The sequence below is a fragment of the Lithobates pipiens genome, unplaced genomic scaffold, assembly GCF_037356315.1.
Source record: "Lithobates pipiens isolate NorthernLeopardFrog02 unplaced genomic scaffold, aLitPip1_a1.2 Scaffold_23, whole genome shotgun sequence".
In the NCBI taxonomy this organism is placed as follows: domain Eukaryota; kingdom Metazoa; phylum Chordata; class Amphibia; order Anura; family Ranidae; genus Lithobates; species Lithobates pipiens.
In genome coordinates this window covers 285553263-285569619 of record NW_027507785.1, presented here as the reverse complement: position 1 = coordinate 285569619, position 16357 = coordinate 285553263, and the positions used below count along the sequence as shown (strand labels likewise).

The 16357-nt window shown below is 45.3% G+C and overlaps 2 protein-coding genes across 4 annotated transcripts in view; both read right to left on the bottom strand.

Moving 5' to 3' along the window:
* Window positions 1–9683, bottom strand: part of BEND5 (BEN domain containing 5) — a 98629-nt gene extending 88946 nt beyond the window's left edge. The window contains exon 1 of the mRNA XM_077450276.1: window positions 9353–9683. Coding sequence (XP_077306402.1) covers window positions 9353–9539 — 187 coding nt within the window. The 5' untranslated portion in view covers window positions 9540–9683. The remainder of the gene's footprint in view (window positions 1–9352) is intronic.
* The window catches only part of AGBL4 (AGBL carboxypeptidase 4), a 2901779-nt gene that overhangs the window by 994035 nt on the left and 1891387 nt on the right, over window positions 1–16357 (bottom strand). The window lies entirely within an intron of this gene.

The window sequence follows — 16357 nt, the reverse complement described above, 5'->3', positions numbered from 1 at the left end:
TTGCCAAAAATCCGGCGGACTTTAGAAATAGAACATGTTTTAAATTTTTCCACCAGAACTCCGCTGGACCGAGAAATCCGTTTGTGTGTAAGCTAGTCCGACGGACAAAAACCGACACTCGGGCAGCTATTGGCTACTGACTATGAACTTCCTTATTCTAGTCCGGTCGTACATCATCACCTACAAATCCGTTAGACTTTGGTGTGATTGTGTGTGGCCAAGTCCGTTCATTCAGAAAGTCCGCCGGAACTCCGTCGGAAAGACCGTCGGACCTAGTCCCTCGAAAAGTCCGGTCGTGTGTACGCGGCATAGTTTTTTAATTAAAAAAGGTTTATTTTTTTCCAAAAAAAGTGCGCTTCCAAGATCGCTGTGCAAATACGGTGTGACAGAATGTATTGCAATGACTGCCATTTTATTCTCTAGGGTGTTATAAAAAAAAATTATAATTTTTGGGGGTTCTAAGTATTTTTCTAGCAAAAAAAAATATGTTTTTAACTTGTAAACAACAAATCTCAGAAAGAGGCGTCGGTCCTTAAAGCGGGAGTCCGCCGGGAGTTCTGCCGTTTTTTTTTTTTAAAAGCCAGCAGCTACCAATACTGCAGCTGCTGACTTTTAAAATAATGACACTTACCCGCCCAGCGCGCCCGCGATGTCGGCACCCGAAGCCCATCTCTCGATCGTCTCTCGGGTGCTGCCGCCGCCATCTTGGGTATGGGAATCAGGAAGTGGAGCCTTTCGGCTTCATTTCCTGGTTCCCTACTGCGCATGCGCGAGTCGCGCTGCGCAATAAGGATGGTCCCCGCTGTCTCTGGGATCCGTGTGTTTCCCAGCAGGCAGCGGGGGACTTTCGGAAAGGGGCGTAGATTCTGCGGAAAGGGGCGTACCTTCTGCAGAATCTACGCCAAAAGTGGGTGCAGATAACTGTACTGTACAGGTACCTGCACCCCCCTCCCCCCTGAAAGGTGCCAATTGTGGCGCCGGAGGGGGGGAGGGTTCCAATGAGCGGAAGGTCCACTTTAGGGTGGACCTCCACTTTAAGTGATTCAATTTTCACAAAGTCTGCTGCTTCAGTGTTTTTGAATCTTTTTGTCAGATGTTACTATTGGTATACTGAAATATAATTACAAACACTTCATAAGTGTCAAAGGCTTTAATTGACACTTCCATGAAGTTAATGCAAAGAGTCAATATTCTTAGTGTTGGCCCTCAAGACCTCTGTAATTTCCCTTTGAATGCTGTCAATCAACTTCTGGGCCACATCCTGACTGATGGCAGCCCATTCTCGCATAATCAATGCTTGGAGTTTGTCAGAATTTGTTGGGTTTTCTGTGATCACCCGCCACTTGACCATTGACCACAAGTTCTCAATGGGATTACGGTCTGGGGAGTTTCCTGGCCATGGACCCACAGTTCAGTTTTGTTCCCCAAGTCACTTAGTTATAATTTTTGCCTTATATCAAGGCGTTCCACCATGCAGGAAAAGACATTGTTCCTCACCAAATTGTTCTTGAATGGTAGGAAGAAGTTGCTCTCGGAGGATGTTTTGTACCATTCTTCATGGCTGTGTTCTTCGGCAAAATTGTGAATGAGCTCAGTCCCTTGGCTGAGAAATAACCCCACACATGAATGGTCTCAGGATGCTTTATTGTTGGCATGACACAGGACTGATAGTAGGGCTCACCTTTTCTTCTCTGGACAAGGTTTTTTTTCCGGATGCCCCAAAAAATCAGAAAGGGGATTCAGCAGAGAAAATTACTTTCCCCCAGTCCTGAGCAGTCCAATCCCTGTACCTTTTGCAGAATATCAGTCTGTCCCTGATGTTTTTGGAGAGAAGTGGCTTCTTTGTTGCCCTTCTTGACACCAGGCCATCCTCCAAAAGTCTCCTCACTGTGCGTATAAAAGTATTCACACCTGTCTGCTGCCATTCCTGAGCAAGCTCTGCACTGGTGGTGCCCCGATCCCGCAGCAGTTCTTGATGAACTAATAAATAGTTGATTTAGGTGCAATCTTAGTAGCAGCAATATCCTTGCCTGCGAATCCCTTTTTTGTGCAAAGCAATGATGACTATACGCGTTTCCTTGCAGGTAACCATGGTTAGGACAATGATTTCAAGCACCACCTTTTAAAGCCTCCAGTCTGATATTCTAGCTCCATCAGCATTACAGAGTGATTTCCAGCCTTGTCCTCCTCAACATTGACACATGTATTAATGAGAGAATCACTGACTTGATGTCAGCTGGTCCTTTTGTGGCACGGCTCAAATGCAATGAAAATGTTTTTTTATGGGATTACATTAATTTTCATGGCAAAGAGGTACTTTGCAATTAATTGCAATTCATCTGATCACTCTTCATAACATTCTGGAGTAAAAACAAATTGCCATCATAAAAACTGAGGCAGCAGACTTTGTGAAAATGTATATTATTATATATGATGAATAATATAGTATATATAATAATCATTCTATGCATTAAGGTGAAAAAACATCTGACAGTGCCGGAGCCCCCAGCCCCCCCGTTTTACCTACCTCACCCCTCGAAAGTTCCACACTCGTCCCCCGACGTCCTTTCCACCGTTCAGCCTGGCCGCTGATTGGCTGGAGTGGATGGATGGAAAGCAGCGCAGCCATTGGCTCGCGCTGCTGTCAATCACATCCACTGACGCGGAGCGCTGGGAGGCGGGGCCGTGTGATACAGCGTGTGGCTATAGCCGTCAGCTGTATCAGGGGAGCGCGCCCGCAGATGCTTCTCACCATGTGAGGGAGCTCGCATGAGCGTGAGAAGCACCTGCGGGAGGAAGCAGAGACAGCCGCCGAGGGACCCCAGAAGAGCAGGTTCGGGGCAACTCTGTGCAAAACGAGCTGCACAGTGGAGGTAAGTATAACATGTTTGTTATTTAAAAAAAAAAATATTTCACTTTACAATCCCTTTAAGGCTTACCGTGCACATGCGTGGGAGTGACGTCATCGCGGCTTTGCCGAATGGCGGCGGAGCAGCGAGACCCACCGAGAAGATAGAGGCTCCGGACTACAGGGGACAGCGGTGACTTCGCTGGCTCCTGTGTCAGGTAAGTGACACATAATGGACTACTATGCGATGCATAGTAGTCCATTATGCTTTACCTTTGCAGGGAATCAAAGAGGAAGTAAACCCATCAGGGTTTACTTCCTCTTTAAAGGGGTTGTAAACCTTCATGTTTTTTCACCTTAATGCATCCTATGCATTAAGGTGAAAAAACACCTGGCAGTCACCGGCACCCCAACTTCCCCGTTTTACTTACCTGAGCCCCTTATCTCCTTGGCGGGGACGTGCTGTCCCTCTCTACACGGGCTCCGACTCTTGATTGGATAGATTGATAGCAGCGCATTCATTGGCTCCCGCTGCTGTCAATCAAATCCAATGACTCGGGCGCCGGGGTCGAGTCTGGGATTCCTGTCTCTGGACACCAATGCTGGACTCGAGAGCGCGCCAGCAAGGTAATCAGGAGAGCGCTTCTCCTAGGGGGTTATCTGATGCCGGGAGTAGCCACGAGAGCCATCGATGGACCACAGAAGAGGAGGATCAGGGCCACTCTGTGCAAAACGAGCTGCACAGTGGAGGTAAGTATGACATGTCTGTTATTTAAAAAAAAATAAAAAACGAAAATAAAAAACGATCCTTTACAATCACTTTAAACATGTGTTAATGTTGGGCACATCAAGTACTTGGGTATTCATTTATTCCAATAGCCAGAATAAATTATTCTTCTGGCCAATGAAATGAATTAACTTCCAGACGCCTGATGTGCCTAAACAAGTCTAGATGCATTTCCAAGTATTAAGCCTTTTTACTGCCAAAAAGCTGTTGCCAAGAGGAAAGGTGTTTAGGACAGCTGGGCAAACACCTTGTGTGTATGAAGCCTGAAAGGCAGCAGCTACAAATACTGTCTCTGCTGACATTTGAAGGAGAAGTTCACCTTTTGACAAAAAATAATAAATGCACTTTTTTTTTTTGTAGGTAAAAAAATATGCATTAAATATTTTTTGTTTTGGGATCCTGTAAAGCATTTGCTGGTGCCATGCAGGTCTCCTGCAGATCTGTCAGTGTATGGGTTTGCTTGTATATTGAGGAAGCCAATATATTCTGATAGGAAGACTAAATGAGCTACCACAGTGCTCACAGCGCCATGATAGTTATTGAAAACTACAAGCCGACAGCTGCAAAGAATGCAGGGCCTTGTTGTTTTCCATTCACAGAGGACTATGAATGAGCCCCGCATGACCGCATTATTATTTTTATTCATTGTGGCGGAAGATAGCTCGGTGCCGGGGCTCAGTGCGAATTCATAACATGTCACACCCTGAATATGGGTGTAACATGTTTTGAAGGGTGAACTTTTCCTTTAACCACTTGCCTACCAGACACTTTCACCCCCTTCCTGCTCAGGCCAATTTTCAGCTTTCAGTGATGTCACACTTTGAATGACAATTACTAGTCATGCTACACTGTACCCATATGACATCTTTATCTTTTTTTTTCACACAAATAGAGCTTTCTTTTGGTGGTATTTAATCACTGCTGACTCTGATGAGGCTGCACTGATAGGTGAATCTGATGAGGCTGCACTGATAGGTGACACTGAGAGGCTGCACTGATAGGTGACACTGAGAGGCTGCACTGATAGGTGACACTGAGAGGCTGCACTGATAGGTGACACTGAGAGGCTGCACTGATAGGTGACACTGAGAGGCTGCACTGATAGGTGACACTGAGAGGCTGAACTGATAGGTGACACTGAGAGGCAGCACTGATAGGTGACACTGAGAGGCAGCACTGATAGGTGACACTGAGAGGCTGCACTGATAGGTGACACTGAGAGGCTGCACTGATAGGTGACACTGAGAGGCTGCACTGATAGGTGACACTGAGAGGCTGCACTGATAGGTGACACTGAGAGGCTGCACTGATAGGTGACACTGAGAGGCTGCACTGATAGGTGACACTGAGAGGCTGCACTGATAGGTGACTCTGATGAGGCTGCACTGATAGGTGACACTGAGAGGCTGCACTGATAGGTGACACTGAGAGGCTGCACTGATAGGTGACACTGAGAGGCAGCACTGGTGGGCATTGATTTGTATCAATGCTGGGCACTGATAAGCGAGTGACACTGATTGGCAGCACTGGTGGCCACTGATAGGCAGCACTGAAAATCAGTGTAGATGTCTCTTACACACAAGCCGGCTATTGGCTCTCCTCACGCTGAAAGGAATGCTGATAACCGGCTTGTGATTACATTGTAGTCAGCTGTGATTGGCCCTTTACCCTGATCTGTGATCAGCTATGTCCTAAGGACACAGCGATCACAGAGCGCACAGCCCACACTCTGCAGTAGACACAATCATGGGTGGATGTCACATGACGCCCTCCCAGTACTGGCCGACTGTGCTGCAGCCATCATTTGGCTATAGCACGGTAGGGAACTGGTTAATAAACGTGCACTTACCTGTCCAAGAATCCAGCACTGTGCTCACCCAGGCTTGTTCTTTATCTTGCCGTCATCTTGAATGTGGGAACCCGGCTGTGACATTCTACTGGCTCCTCACTGCGCATGCATGAGTCGTGCTGCACTTTCTCAATGTCCCCGCAGCCTCCTGGGACCTGTGAGGTGCATCTCAGAGATGAGATTTACATGTTTGCAAAAAGTAGACTATGACTTTGACCTTTTGCAGACCATGCAACACATATATACAGAAACGATGGGCTTTAATGCCCAGCCACTCCACACATGCGTCCATGGCAGCAAGACATTGTGTGCTGAATGTGCGCTTACTACATCCTTGCCACGCTGACAGCTCTCAGTTTTGGCTTCTGATTGGGAGCCAGCAGGGTGGCATTCAGATCATATGACTGCTGTGAAAGCCAATCAGAAGCTGCACTGCCTCTCAGGCTACTTGTCCTCTGTAAGATTTACCCCCTTCATGACCAGGCCATTTTTTGCGACATGGCGTGGCATTATTTTAACTGACAATTGCACGGTCATGTGGCACTGTACCCAAATAAAATTTGCGATTTCTTTCTCACAAATAGAGCTTTCTTTTGGTGGTATTTGATCACCTCCACTGTTTTTATTTTTTGCAATATAAACAAAATATAACTGACAATTTGTAAAAAAAACAAAACAAAAAAAAACGATATTTTTACTTTCTGCTATAAAACATACCTCATAAAAAAATACTAAAAATCTAATTTCTTCAGCATTTTAGGCCAATATGTATTCTGCTACATATTTTTGGTAAAAAATCCCTATAAGCATATATTGATTGGTTTATGCAAATGTTATAGTGTCTACAAACTATCATATATATTTATGGAATTTTTATTTCATTTTTGTATACTAGTAATGGCGGCAATCAGTGACTTATAGAGGGTCTGCAATATTGCGGCAAACAATCGGAAACCTAACTGACACTTTTTGGGGACCAGTGGCACCAATACAGTGATCAATGCTAAAAATATGCACTGTCACTGGATTAATGACACTGGCTAGGAAGGGATTAACATCAGAGGTGTTTGAAGGGTTAACTAGCCTGTGTTTTACTGTACTGTATGTGCTGCTTTTACTAAGGGAAGAGATGGATTTTTCCCCGCTTTGCAGGAACACAAAATCCATCCCTTTCCTACTGTCAGAATGGAGATCTGCCTTGTTTACATAGTGTGCATAGGCTGAATTCACACCTCTGAGGGATGCGGCTCGGAGCAGAGGTCCGGTGCATCCCTGTTCACCGTTTAAGGGATAAATAAGGACCACATTTTTGCCTGAATTTGGCCCTGAATCTGAGCCAAAGATGCAGAGGTCCTGTGCAAGCCGCTCCGCAGCCGCAACGGAGATATGTGACCCGGCTCCATAGATAGCTGGTCATAATCAGTAAGGCTGGGTTCACACCTATGCGAATTGGATGCAGGTTCCACTGCATCCAATTCGCATAGGTGTGAACGCAGCCTTACTGATGATTGGTGGTTGCTGGAAAACATCCAGTGCCGTCACCTCTAGATCGGTTTCTGCTGGGACTAATAACAGCAGAAGTGCCCCCCCCCCCAGTGGTGTGTGCACCCCCTGTAGGTGGAAGTGCAGAATCACATATATATACACACACATGTGATCCTGCACAGGAAGGCCTCTTTCACACGGATTTCCAATCAGGTCTGCCTATCAGTTTTTCAGGCGGACCTGATCAGACGCTCCATTCACTCCTATGGAGTGGCGGGTCTCAGGGGTGACATCCGCTGCAATCCCATCTGCCAAATCCAGACAGATGGAGGTCCAATTTTCCATCCATCTGGCAGGTAGGGTTACCTCATCCATTTAAACCCAAACACATCCCCCTTCTTCCCCCTCCTTCTATGCAAGTTTATATATTGTAGGAGATGAGGTGCCTATTCTTTTTTGGTGTCACTGGGTTGTTTGGACCAAATTTTTGTCTGCCGGACCGCCTGTGTGAGAGGGGCCTGAGCCCAGGGTCACACTGACAGCGGGAATGAAATGGTGTTGGCTCAGCTCGGCTGAACTCGTATGATTTCATTCATCAGTCCTGACTTCAGGGGCAATTTCAGAGACATCTATGTGGGTTTCTGCTCAAATGTCTATTGAAATCACACCTCAAAGTCGCCAAAAGTAGTACAGAAACTACTTTTTGGAATCGCTGTGTCAACGCACCGATTAGGACGGTGCCAGAAACGCCCAATAGCAGTTTTATCCCAGGTTTACATTGCAGCGATCTGACAGGTCAAATCAATGGCTATTGCAATTAAGGATGAGCTCCGGCGTGTTCACAAACTGCACGTGCCGAGCCCGCCAGGAAGTCGGCACTGCGGAGTGCTAATCGCAAGCAGTGATACATTTCCCGATGCGCAACTGCAGAGATCGGGAAATGTCTCGCTGCCTGTGATTAGCAGTCCCCAGTGCCGACTTCCTGGCGGGCTCTGCACGTGCGGTTTGTGAACACGCCGGAGCTCATCCTTAAAGAGGAAGTAAACCCTGAAGAGTTTACTTCCTCTTTGATTCCCTGCAAAGGTAAAGCATAATGGACTACTGCATCGCATAGTAGTCCATTATGTGTCACTTACCTGACACAGGAGCCAGCGATGTCACCGCTGTCCCCTGTAGTCCGGAGCCTCCATCTTTTTGGTGGGTCTCGCTGCTCCGCTGCTGTCAATCGACGAAGCCGCAATGACGTCACTCCCGCGCATGTGCACGGGAGCCGCCACTCGCGGCATATCGCCGTTGACAGCGGCGCGCTCAGTGCGCATGCGCCGTAGACAGTGGTGCCCGTCTTCCGGCAAATATCTCCTAAACCATGTAGGTTTAGGAGATATTTCTTAGACCTACGGGTAAGCCTTAAAGCGGGAGTCCACCGGGACTCCGCGTTTTTTTTTTTTTTTTAAAAGCCAGCAGCTACAAATACTGCAGCTGCTGACTTTTAAAATAGTGACACTTACCTGTCCAGCGCGCCCGCGATGTCGGCACCCGAAGCCGATCGCTAGGTCGTCTGTCGGGTCCTGCCGCCGCCATCTTGGGTATGGGAATCAGGAAATGGAGCCTTTCGGCTTCATTTCCCAGTTCCCTACTGCGCATGCGCGAATCTCGCTGCGCAATAAGGACGCTCCCCGCTGCCTCTGGGAGCTGTGTGTTTCCCAGCAGGCAGCGGGGCACTTGCGGGAAGGGGCGGGCACTTGCGGAAAGGGGCGTAAGTTACGCCCCTTTCCGCAGAGAGCTGTCCCGGAAGTGGGTGCAGTTACCTGGATTATCCAGGTAACTGCACCCCCCTCCCCCCTGAAAGGTGCCGATTGTGGCACCGGAGGGGGGGGAGGGTTACGATGAGCGGAAGGTCCACTTTAGGGTGGACCTCCGCTTTAATCTAGGCTTACCTGTACATCAAAGTGGTTTGTAAGGGTTTACAACCACTTTAATTGCCGGCAATAGCCATTGATTGATTTGATGTGTCAAATCGCTGCAATGTAGACCAGGGCTAAATCTGCTAAAGGGAGTTTCTGGAAGTGATTAAAGAGCTGCCTGGAGGCGGTGTTAAGAGGTCAAAAGGGGGCGGGACAATCACTGACTTTCCTTCACCAAGTCAGCATTTGCATTTCAGTGACATGTCCCCGCCCCTACAGTGACATGTCTCCGCCCCCCTCAGTGACATGTCTCCGCCCCCCTCAGTGACATGTCTCCGCCCCCCTCAGTGACATGTCTCCGCCCAGCCTCCGCCATCACAATGGAGGGAGTTCTATAGAATAAGCCACCATAGGACACAGCCTGTCCGGCTTCACCCACCATTATAGAATGGACCCCCTCCCCCCCCGGTGCTCCTCACCTGCCAGGGCCAAGATGTGCGCCGGCTGCGCTCCGGCCTCCTCCTCCGCCTCCTCGGGGCTCCGGTACACGGCGTACACCTTGCTGTCATCAAAGTCCTCCGTTGAGCTGGGCTGGAAGCCCCGGACCCGGGCGGCGGGCAGCGTGTCACACACGTTATCCTCCAGGAAGCGGACTAGAGCGAACATGGTCCGCCCGCTGCCGCCGGGGCCCGGGATTCGCCGCTCGGCGATCGGCAGGACGCGGCTGCCTTGGCAACGGAGAGGATCCGGCGGCGACCAGGCGAGAGCAATCTATTCCCGAGCCGCCGATCAGACGCCGCTAACCCGTGCAGTGCCAGGCTGGGGCGCAGCGATGGGCAGAGAGAAAGTGTGTGTGGGGGAGGGGGCGAGGAGCAGACCTGTATTGTGGGCACAGAGAGGGCTGCCAGCCTTGTTCTCTCCCAGGATTCACACAACTTTCACCCAGGGGTTTGCAATTTTCACCTACAAACACATTAGGGCCCCATTCACAGCGTTACGCCTACAGCTGCGCTATTTACTTGAATGGGCCGCGCCCGCTTTATGTGTGACAAATGCTGCAAAGTAAGCACAGAACCTTTTCGTTGTGGCGCATCAGCATTTTGGTGTGTCTGTAGCATGGCTTTTTTTTTTTCACACCTGTTACCTGCGTTTGTGGGGGCCATTAACAAATAACGGCTCCGCAAAAGCGAACTGCACTGCATCTCCGAAACTTGCGGCAAAACTCCCATTTTTGTTTAGGAAGCGCGCAGGCGTGAATGCAGCCGTAGGCTCCATTGGCATTTTGCGATGTCGGGCAGAATGGCTCCAGTCACAAAATGCATGTTTGTGACGCCATTCATTTTCATAGGCACTTAAAACCCGGTTTGGTTTTTCTATGAACATCGCAAGATCAAATCGCAACAGGCAAAGCTGGTCGGTCACCCAATAAGAAGCTCTTGCTCCTTTTTGGGCACCAAGCTTCACACTGCGCTATGATCGTGGCAAAAACTGCAGCGCATTTTAGGTGCCGTTAAAAATTAATGGCGCCCGAACAGGCATTTTGTGATTTGAGATTGCTGCGATTCTGCCCCCGAGATCCCAAAACGGGCAGTTTTGAATGGCAGCTTTGGCTCCGCCCACATCTGCGTGTTCCAGGAACGCTCATTTCTGGAGTGCGGGGAAACTGCTAGGAATGCTTGTCCGTTGAATGCAGAATCGCGACAAAACGCAGGGATGTGTTTGTGATGCCGTTACTTGGTTATGGCACCCCAATAACGGTGCAGTTTTGCTGCGATCGGCAGGCGATAAACCGCACTGAAATCGCACCTTTCTACCCTGTCACCCAACAGAAGCTCCTGCTCCTTTTTGAGCAACAAGCTTTGCGCTTTGCAATTTTCCTGCAATTGCAACGTGATTTACCGCATGCAAATGGTGTCAAAATCGCACGCAGCGATTTGGGAGCCATTAACAAGTAATGGCATCGTAATCGTGTCCCAAGTTTTGCCGCGATTCTGGAATCAATCATATAATCGCGGCAATTCTGCCCGTGATTCATAATGCCTAGGTGTGCAGTCTTATTAATCCATTTAAAACGATCAAGCATTTCCATTTTTTATTTAATTGAATCGATGGCCAACAAATTGGCAGCGATCAGCCGCGGTGAAAGACGATCTGAACCTTCTTCATCAAATCCCAAGCTCAGCGTTCCCTCTAATAGATCCGCCTTTTCCTGATGTCATTTCTATAAGCGCCGCTTCCGAGCCAACTGGAAATTGTTGTAAGTGAAAAAGCAGGTTTTTTCCATCATTTGCTTTCTAGTGACAGCGATGGTCGAGGAAATCAGAACCGCGTCCAAGCAGAGGATCCTTTGTTGGTGGATTGGGGGCCATTCACAATGTTGCAGTAATGCACAGCGACACGTTTCATGTATTGGTGGAGTGCATTTCCCTTTTAGGGTCCTTTCACATGGATCAATTTTTCATAAAAAAAAATAAAAAAATGCATGAGAAATCCTCTTAAAGCCCATGAAACTCTTCACATCGGTCAATTGCATTTTTAAGGGCGGGTTCACGCTAGATGCAGTAACTGCTAGACATGTGCACTGACAAAAAATGGGTTTGTTTTTGTTTAATCCGTTTTTTTTTTCTTAATTCGGAAATCCGAATTTTTGGATTTCCGAATAAAGAAAAAAAAGAATGAAATGAAAACAAACAGGTTTTTTGTCATTGTACATGTCTAGCAGTTCCGAATTTTTGAATTCCGAATTTTCGGAAATTCCTAAATTCCACAATCTGAAAAAAATAAAGAAAATCAGTAAAATTTGAATTAATAACTAACTATTAAATTATAGGTATTGGAATTTCCTTTCAAATTTGGCTGTTTGTGAACATAACGAATACAAATTTATCAGAAGTTACAAATTATCCAAAATAACGAATGCTGTATCTAAACAAATGGAATGGAACAAATTTAATAATAAATAATAATACAAAAAAAAGGTTTTATTATTTTTATTTATTATTATTGGATTGTTACATTCCATTCATTTAAATACAGCATTTGTTATTTCAGATAATTCATTCAAATGCGTTCACTAACTGCCAAATTTGAAAGGAAATTCCAATACCTATTATTTATTATAAGTTATTATTTCAGATTTTTGGGTTTTAGAATTTTCAGATTTTCATTCTTATTTTTGGATTTTCAAATTTTTGTATTTTGGAATGCCCTCATTTCTGAATTTCCAATTTCCGAAATTCAGAATTTCTAATTTCCAATTTTTTTTATCAGCCCAGTGTGATGGCTGTCAATTGAACTTTGTAACATTTCAATAAAGTTCTTTAATAAAAAAAAAATTGATAAGTACAGTAATAATAATAATGTATTTTTTTACACTTTTTTTTTTTTCAAGGCGCAGTGTGAATGCGATATCATCCTAGATTAAATGACTGACAGACATGCTTTGCAGAGCAGTGAAATGCATGGCAGAACACTAAAACTCGTTTCAGAAATAGTACTGTATGTGCGTGTTTTTTAGTGGATTACCAACACATTCAAATAAATGGGCTGCCTAAACACAACGCATGTTAACGCACATGCACTATCGCACCAAAATGGTGTAAATGGACCCTGAGAGCACATGGATAAAAGACTTTCACCTAAAGACCCATTTACACTGTAGTGTTGTAAAGCGCGTGTTCCGATGCGCTAAAACGCATGTGTCATGATCTCCATAATGAGGAGAGTGTCCGATCCAATCTCAGTGTGTTTAGAAAACTACAACAAGCCCCCGATCACACATCTGCGATTTTCACGCTTTGGCTGTGAGTGACATCGCGCAGCAAGCAGAATCCCATAGTCTATGGAGCAGGCGCACACCGATACTATCACACCGCAATGGTGTAAATGGGTTCCAAGAAGTAAGAACGCAGTGATCAAAGAATCGCAAAAAAAGCAATATGTTGGTGGCCAGCAGCGGTGACAACTTATGCCTTGTTGGATGCCGCACTTCCAATCATCGCTTGCTTAAAAATGACGCAGCAGAGAAAATAAGCGATTCCGTTGAATTCCGCTGCATTTTTCCATCAGGTCCGATGAAGATGACAGCAAGATGAGATTTACAGTATTTTTTATTATACATTTTTTTATTTAGAAGAGGAAGTTGCATCAGAAATACATTACAGAACACGTATCTGAAACGGGTCCAGATGAAGGACGTCCGAGATGAACATGCGTGTCAGTGGCCTGAAGATATTATTCACCATTATTTAGCCCAAAATCAAACCTTTATTATTTAATACATTGCAGCTTTCCTATTCTAAGGCTGCATTCACAACGTTTCAAACCGTGGGCAGATTTGCTGTGATTTTGTCCGCAATTTCAAAGCGCCAAAGTGTGAATGACAAATCGCAGAACGCACATTTGAGATGGTGCCTAAACTTTCGGTGTGGTTCTGCCGTGTTTGTTGCGCAATAAATCCCGCTACAATCCGCATCGCATGTAGCACGTTGCCCAAAAGTAGCACCTGAGTTTTTTGTGCGATTGTTGCGCAATAAATCCTGCTACAATCCGCATCGCATGTAGCACGTTGCCCAAAAGTAGCACCTGATTTTTTTTTTTTTTAAGGGGCAGCATGCGTCACAAGTTGTGAGTTGCCGCAATTGCATCACGATTACGCAGCAATCTCAACAAGGTTCAGTTTACGTTAGGAGTTGGGGTTAGGGTTATTTATTATTATTTTTATTTTATTTTAATTATTATATGAATAATGAAAAATAAATACGCAAATAAAAAATCATAAATAAAAAATAAATAAACCTTTATCCCAGGGGAAAAAAACCTGTTGTAACTGATTATAAAGTATTAGCCGGAGTTTGTTTCAATTTGTTAGTGTATCTACAGTGCATATAAACCCCCCTCCCCTTAAACTGACTATTCTGCTGTGTGCTGTGTCCCCTGTGCTCCTTCATCCAGAGTGGGGCACTCTACTACAGGTGGTGTGTTACTGGCCAGATCACCGGGTGAAAACAGAGGGGAAAAAAATGAATGCAGCCACCACAAATAATGATTGGTAAGCTGCAATATATTACATTTTTGGTTTTGGGTTTATTACCGCTTTAAACCTGAAAAATGGATGGCATTTTTTATTTATCCGTGTGGTGGACGCCCCATTCTATTTTTATTGTGTTTATGAAAGTGCCTCAGAAACAGAAGAGACATATGGAAACAGAAAATATCAAATAGGAGGGGATACGTCAGTGGGCTCCTTTCATACTGGTGGCGGACTGCGGTTTAAAAGGCAATCAGGAAGCCATACCGCCCCCTCCTGCACGCCTGGGTCATTGATCCCCTAGGGGATGATTTTCTGTCCCAATGGGGATTGTACATTGAACTTCTCGGCATGTTGTGCTTGATAAGCCGCACCTATCCATGGGAAAGACAGTAGAATTACGTCACAACCTTATACCAGAATTCGGCAAGTATGGCAGTTGCAGTATGCTTCCATTGACAGATCCCACCTGTCAAACTCAACATGAGTTCAAATTGCCACACCGCAACGGAGTGGAGACGTGGAATCTGCCAATAGGGAAGTCGATGGAACCACGCCACAATCTCACGCCAAACTCAACTATGGCACTTGCAGCATGGTTCCTTTGATGTTCTCATTTTACCGATCTCAAACTCAACATGCCGAAAAAATCGACACCCCGCAAAGCATTGCAGCCGCGGCAATGTGTACTCACCCCTCCGATCACCATGTAAATTAAGAGGTGGGTGGTCAGGGGAAGGGTAATAAGAACTAGTGGTGGTGCACCGAAATTAAAATTCTGGACTGAAACTGACAATTCAGGACGCACTTTGCCAAAAACCGAAATGGACAGTTTAAAAAAAAAAAAAATATATATATATATATATATAATTGTATTATATTTGACTAATTAATAGTTTTTGAAGTGCTTTTGCAATTAAACAAAAGTGCAAGAAAAGCTCAATAAAAATGTATGCCTTTTAAATTCTATGTATGTCTTCACACTGGTCTGTTGCTCTTCCGTTGCAGTGTAGCGCGCCTCCCCATTGAAATGCATTGAAAATGTGGCAAAATCACACCCCTTTTGCATTTTGATGTGGTTTTGGAGTCACAAGACCTAGTAAAATTCCTGGTAAAATTGTGGCAAAATTGCAGTAAAATCACTGCAAAATCACTGCAATATTGTGGTAAAATCACTGCAAAATCATGGTAAAATCACTGCAATATTGCAGTAAAATCGCTGCAAAATCTTGGTAAAATCATTGCAAAATCACTTCAAAATCATGCACGTTTTCATTATTGGCACCTTTTTTCTATTGGCAAAACGCTGATAACCCTATTCCTGGCTGATAATAATTTTCATTCACTGCATTCCCTAGTATAAAAACAGTGATCAGCTGCCTATTTTGATCACCCCTCTGCCGCCAGTGTGATCTTGGCCTAAGGTGGGGTTGAAGGACAAGAGTTAAAGAGGGAAGAAGAAGAAGCTGGATAATTGAGGTAGGGGAAAAGGAGGAAGCAGAGGGCATAGGGGTTGGGTTGTCAGAAAAAGGTTGCCAAAGGGTTTTCATTTTTTTAACACATTTCACTGCCCATGGGTTGGAACCGTACCCTAGAAATACATCATCTGAAATGAAAACTGTAAAGAATTACTCCACTTTTGATGAGAAAAAATAAATAAAAAATTCCCCTCTGGGTGATCTGTGTAAAGTGCAGGGATTTTACCAAACTTTGTTCCAGATTCCTAGGCTTTGTTAATATGAAGAAATAGCTGTTTGTCTGTGTCCATGTGCAAAATGAATGTGAATTGGAGGGATTTTTAAATGATCAATCAGCTGCTGCACCTGCAGGGTTCTAATGAGGAAAATGTCAGTCTGCATCCCTTTAGCTGTGATTTCCCCTTTGGGAGTATCTCACCAAAAATGACATTTTTTTGCAGGGGATGCATAAAACTTGACTTGTATCTTAGTGCAGACTTCTGGGAAAATCAGTGAGCCAATCACATCAGCAGGAAATTATATTTTTGGGTGGGGGGGACGGGGGGTGGATGTATCATCTCCAGGTTGCCAAATTGCATTTAAAATGACAGAGCTGCAGATTGAAAAGGAAAGGTCATTTGTAATAAGATTTCACTACAATATGACTTGTGGCTCAATTGTATAAGATAGATTTTTTATATGCAATTTTTTTTCTTCCCACAACACTTTTAAGTCGTGAGCATAAATGGTGCAAAAAATAATTTAAATTACCAATACAGTTCAGAGGTGCTTAACAACACTTCCACCGAAAAAGCCTTACGTGGTTTTCTGCTTTGCCTTCCCTGAATGCTGCACTGTGCTTGTTTTTTTGGACATGACGCATTGCTGTTGCCTCTGTGTACACTGTCATATAACATATCATGGTCACGCAAGGCAGGTATTGGCTGCTTCAAGACCAGGAATAACGCATAAAACCCGTCCTGTTTGCTGCTCGCAGA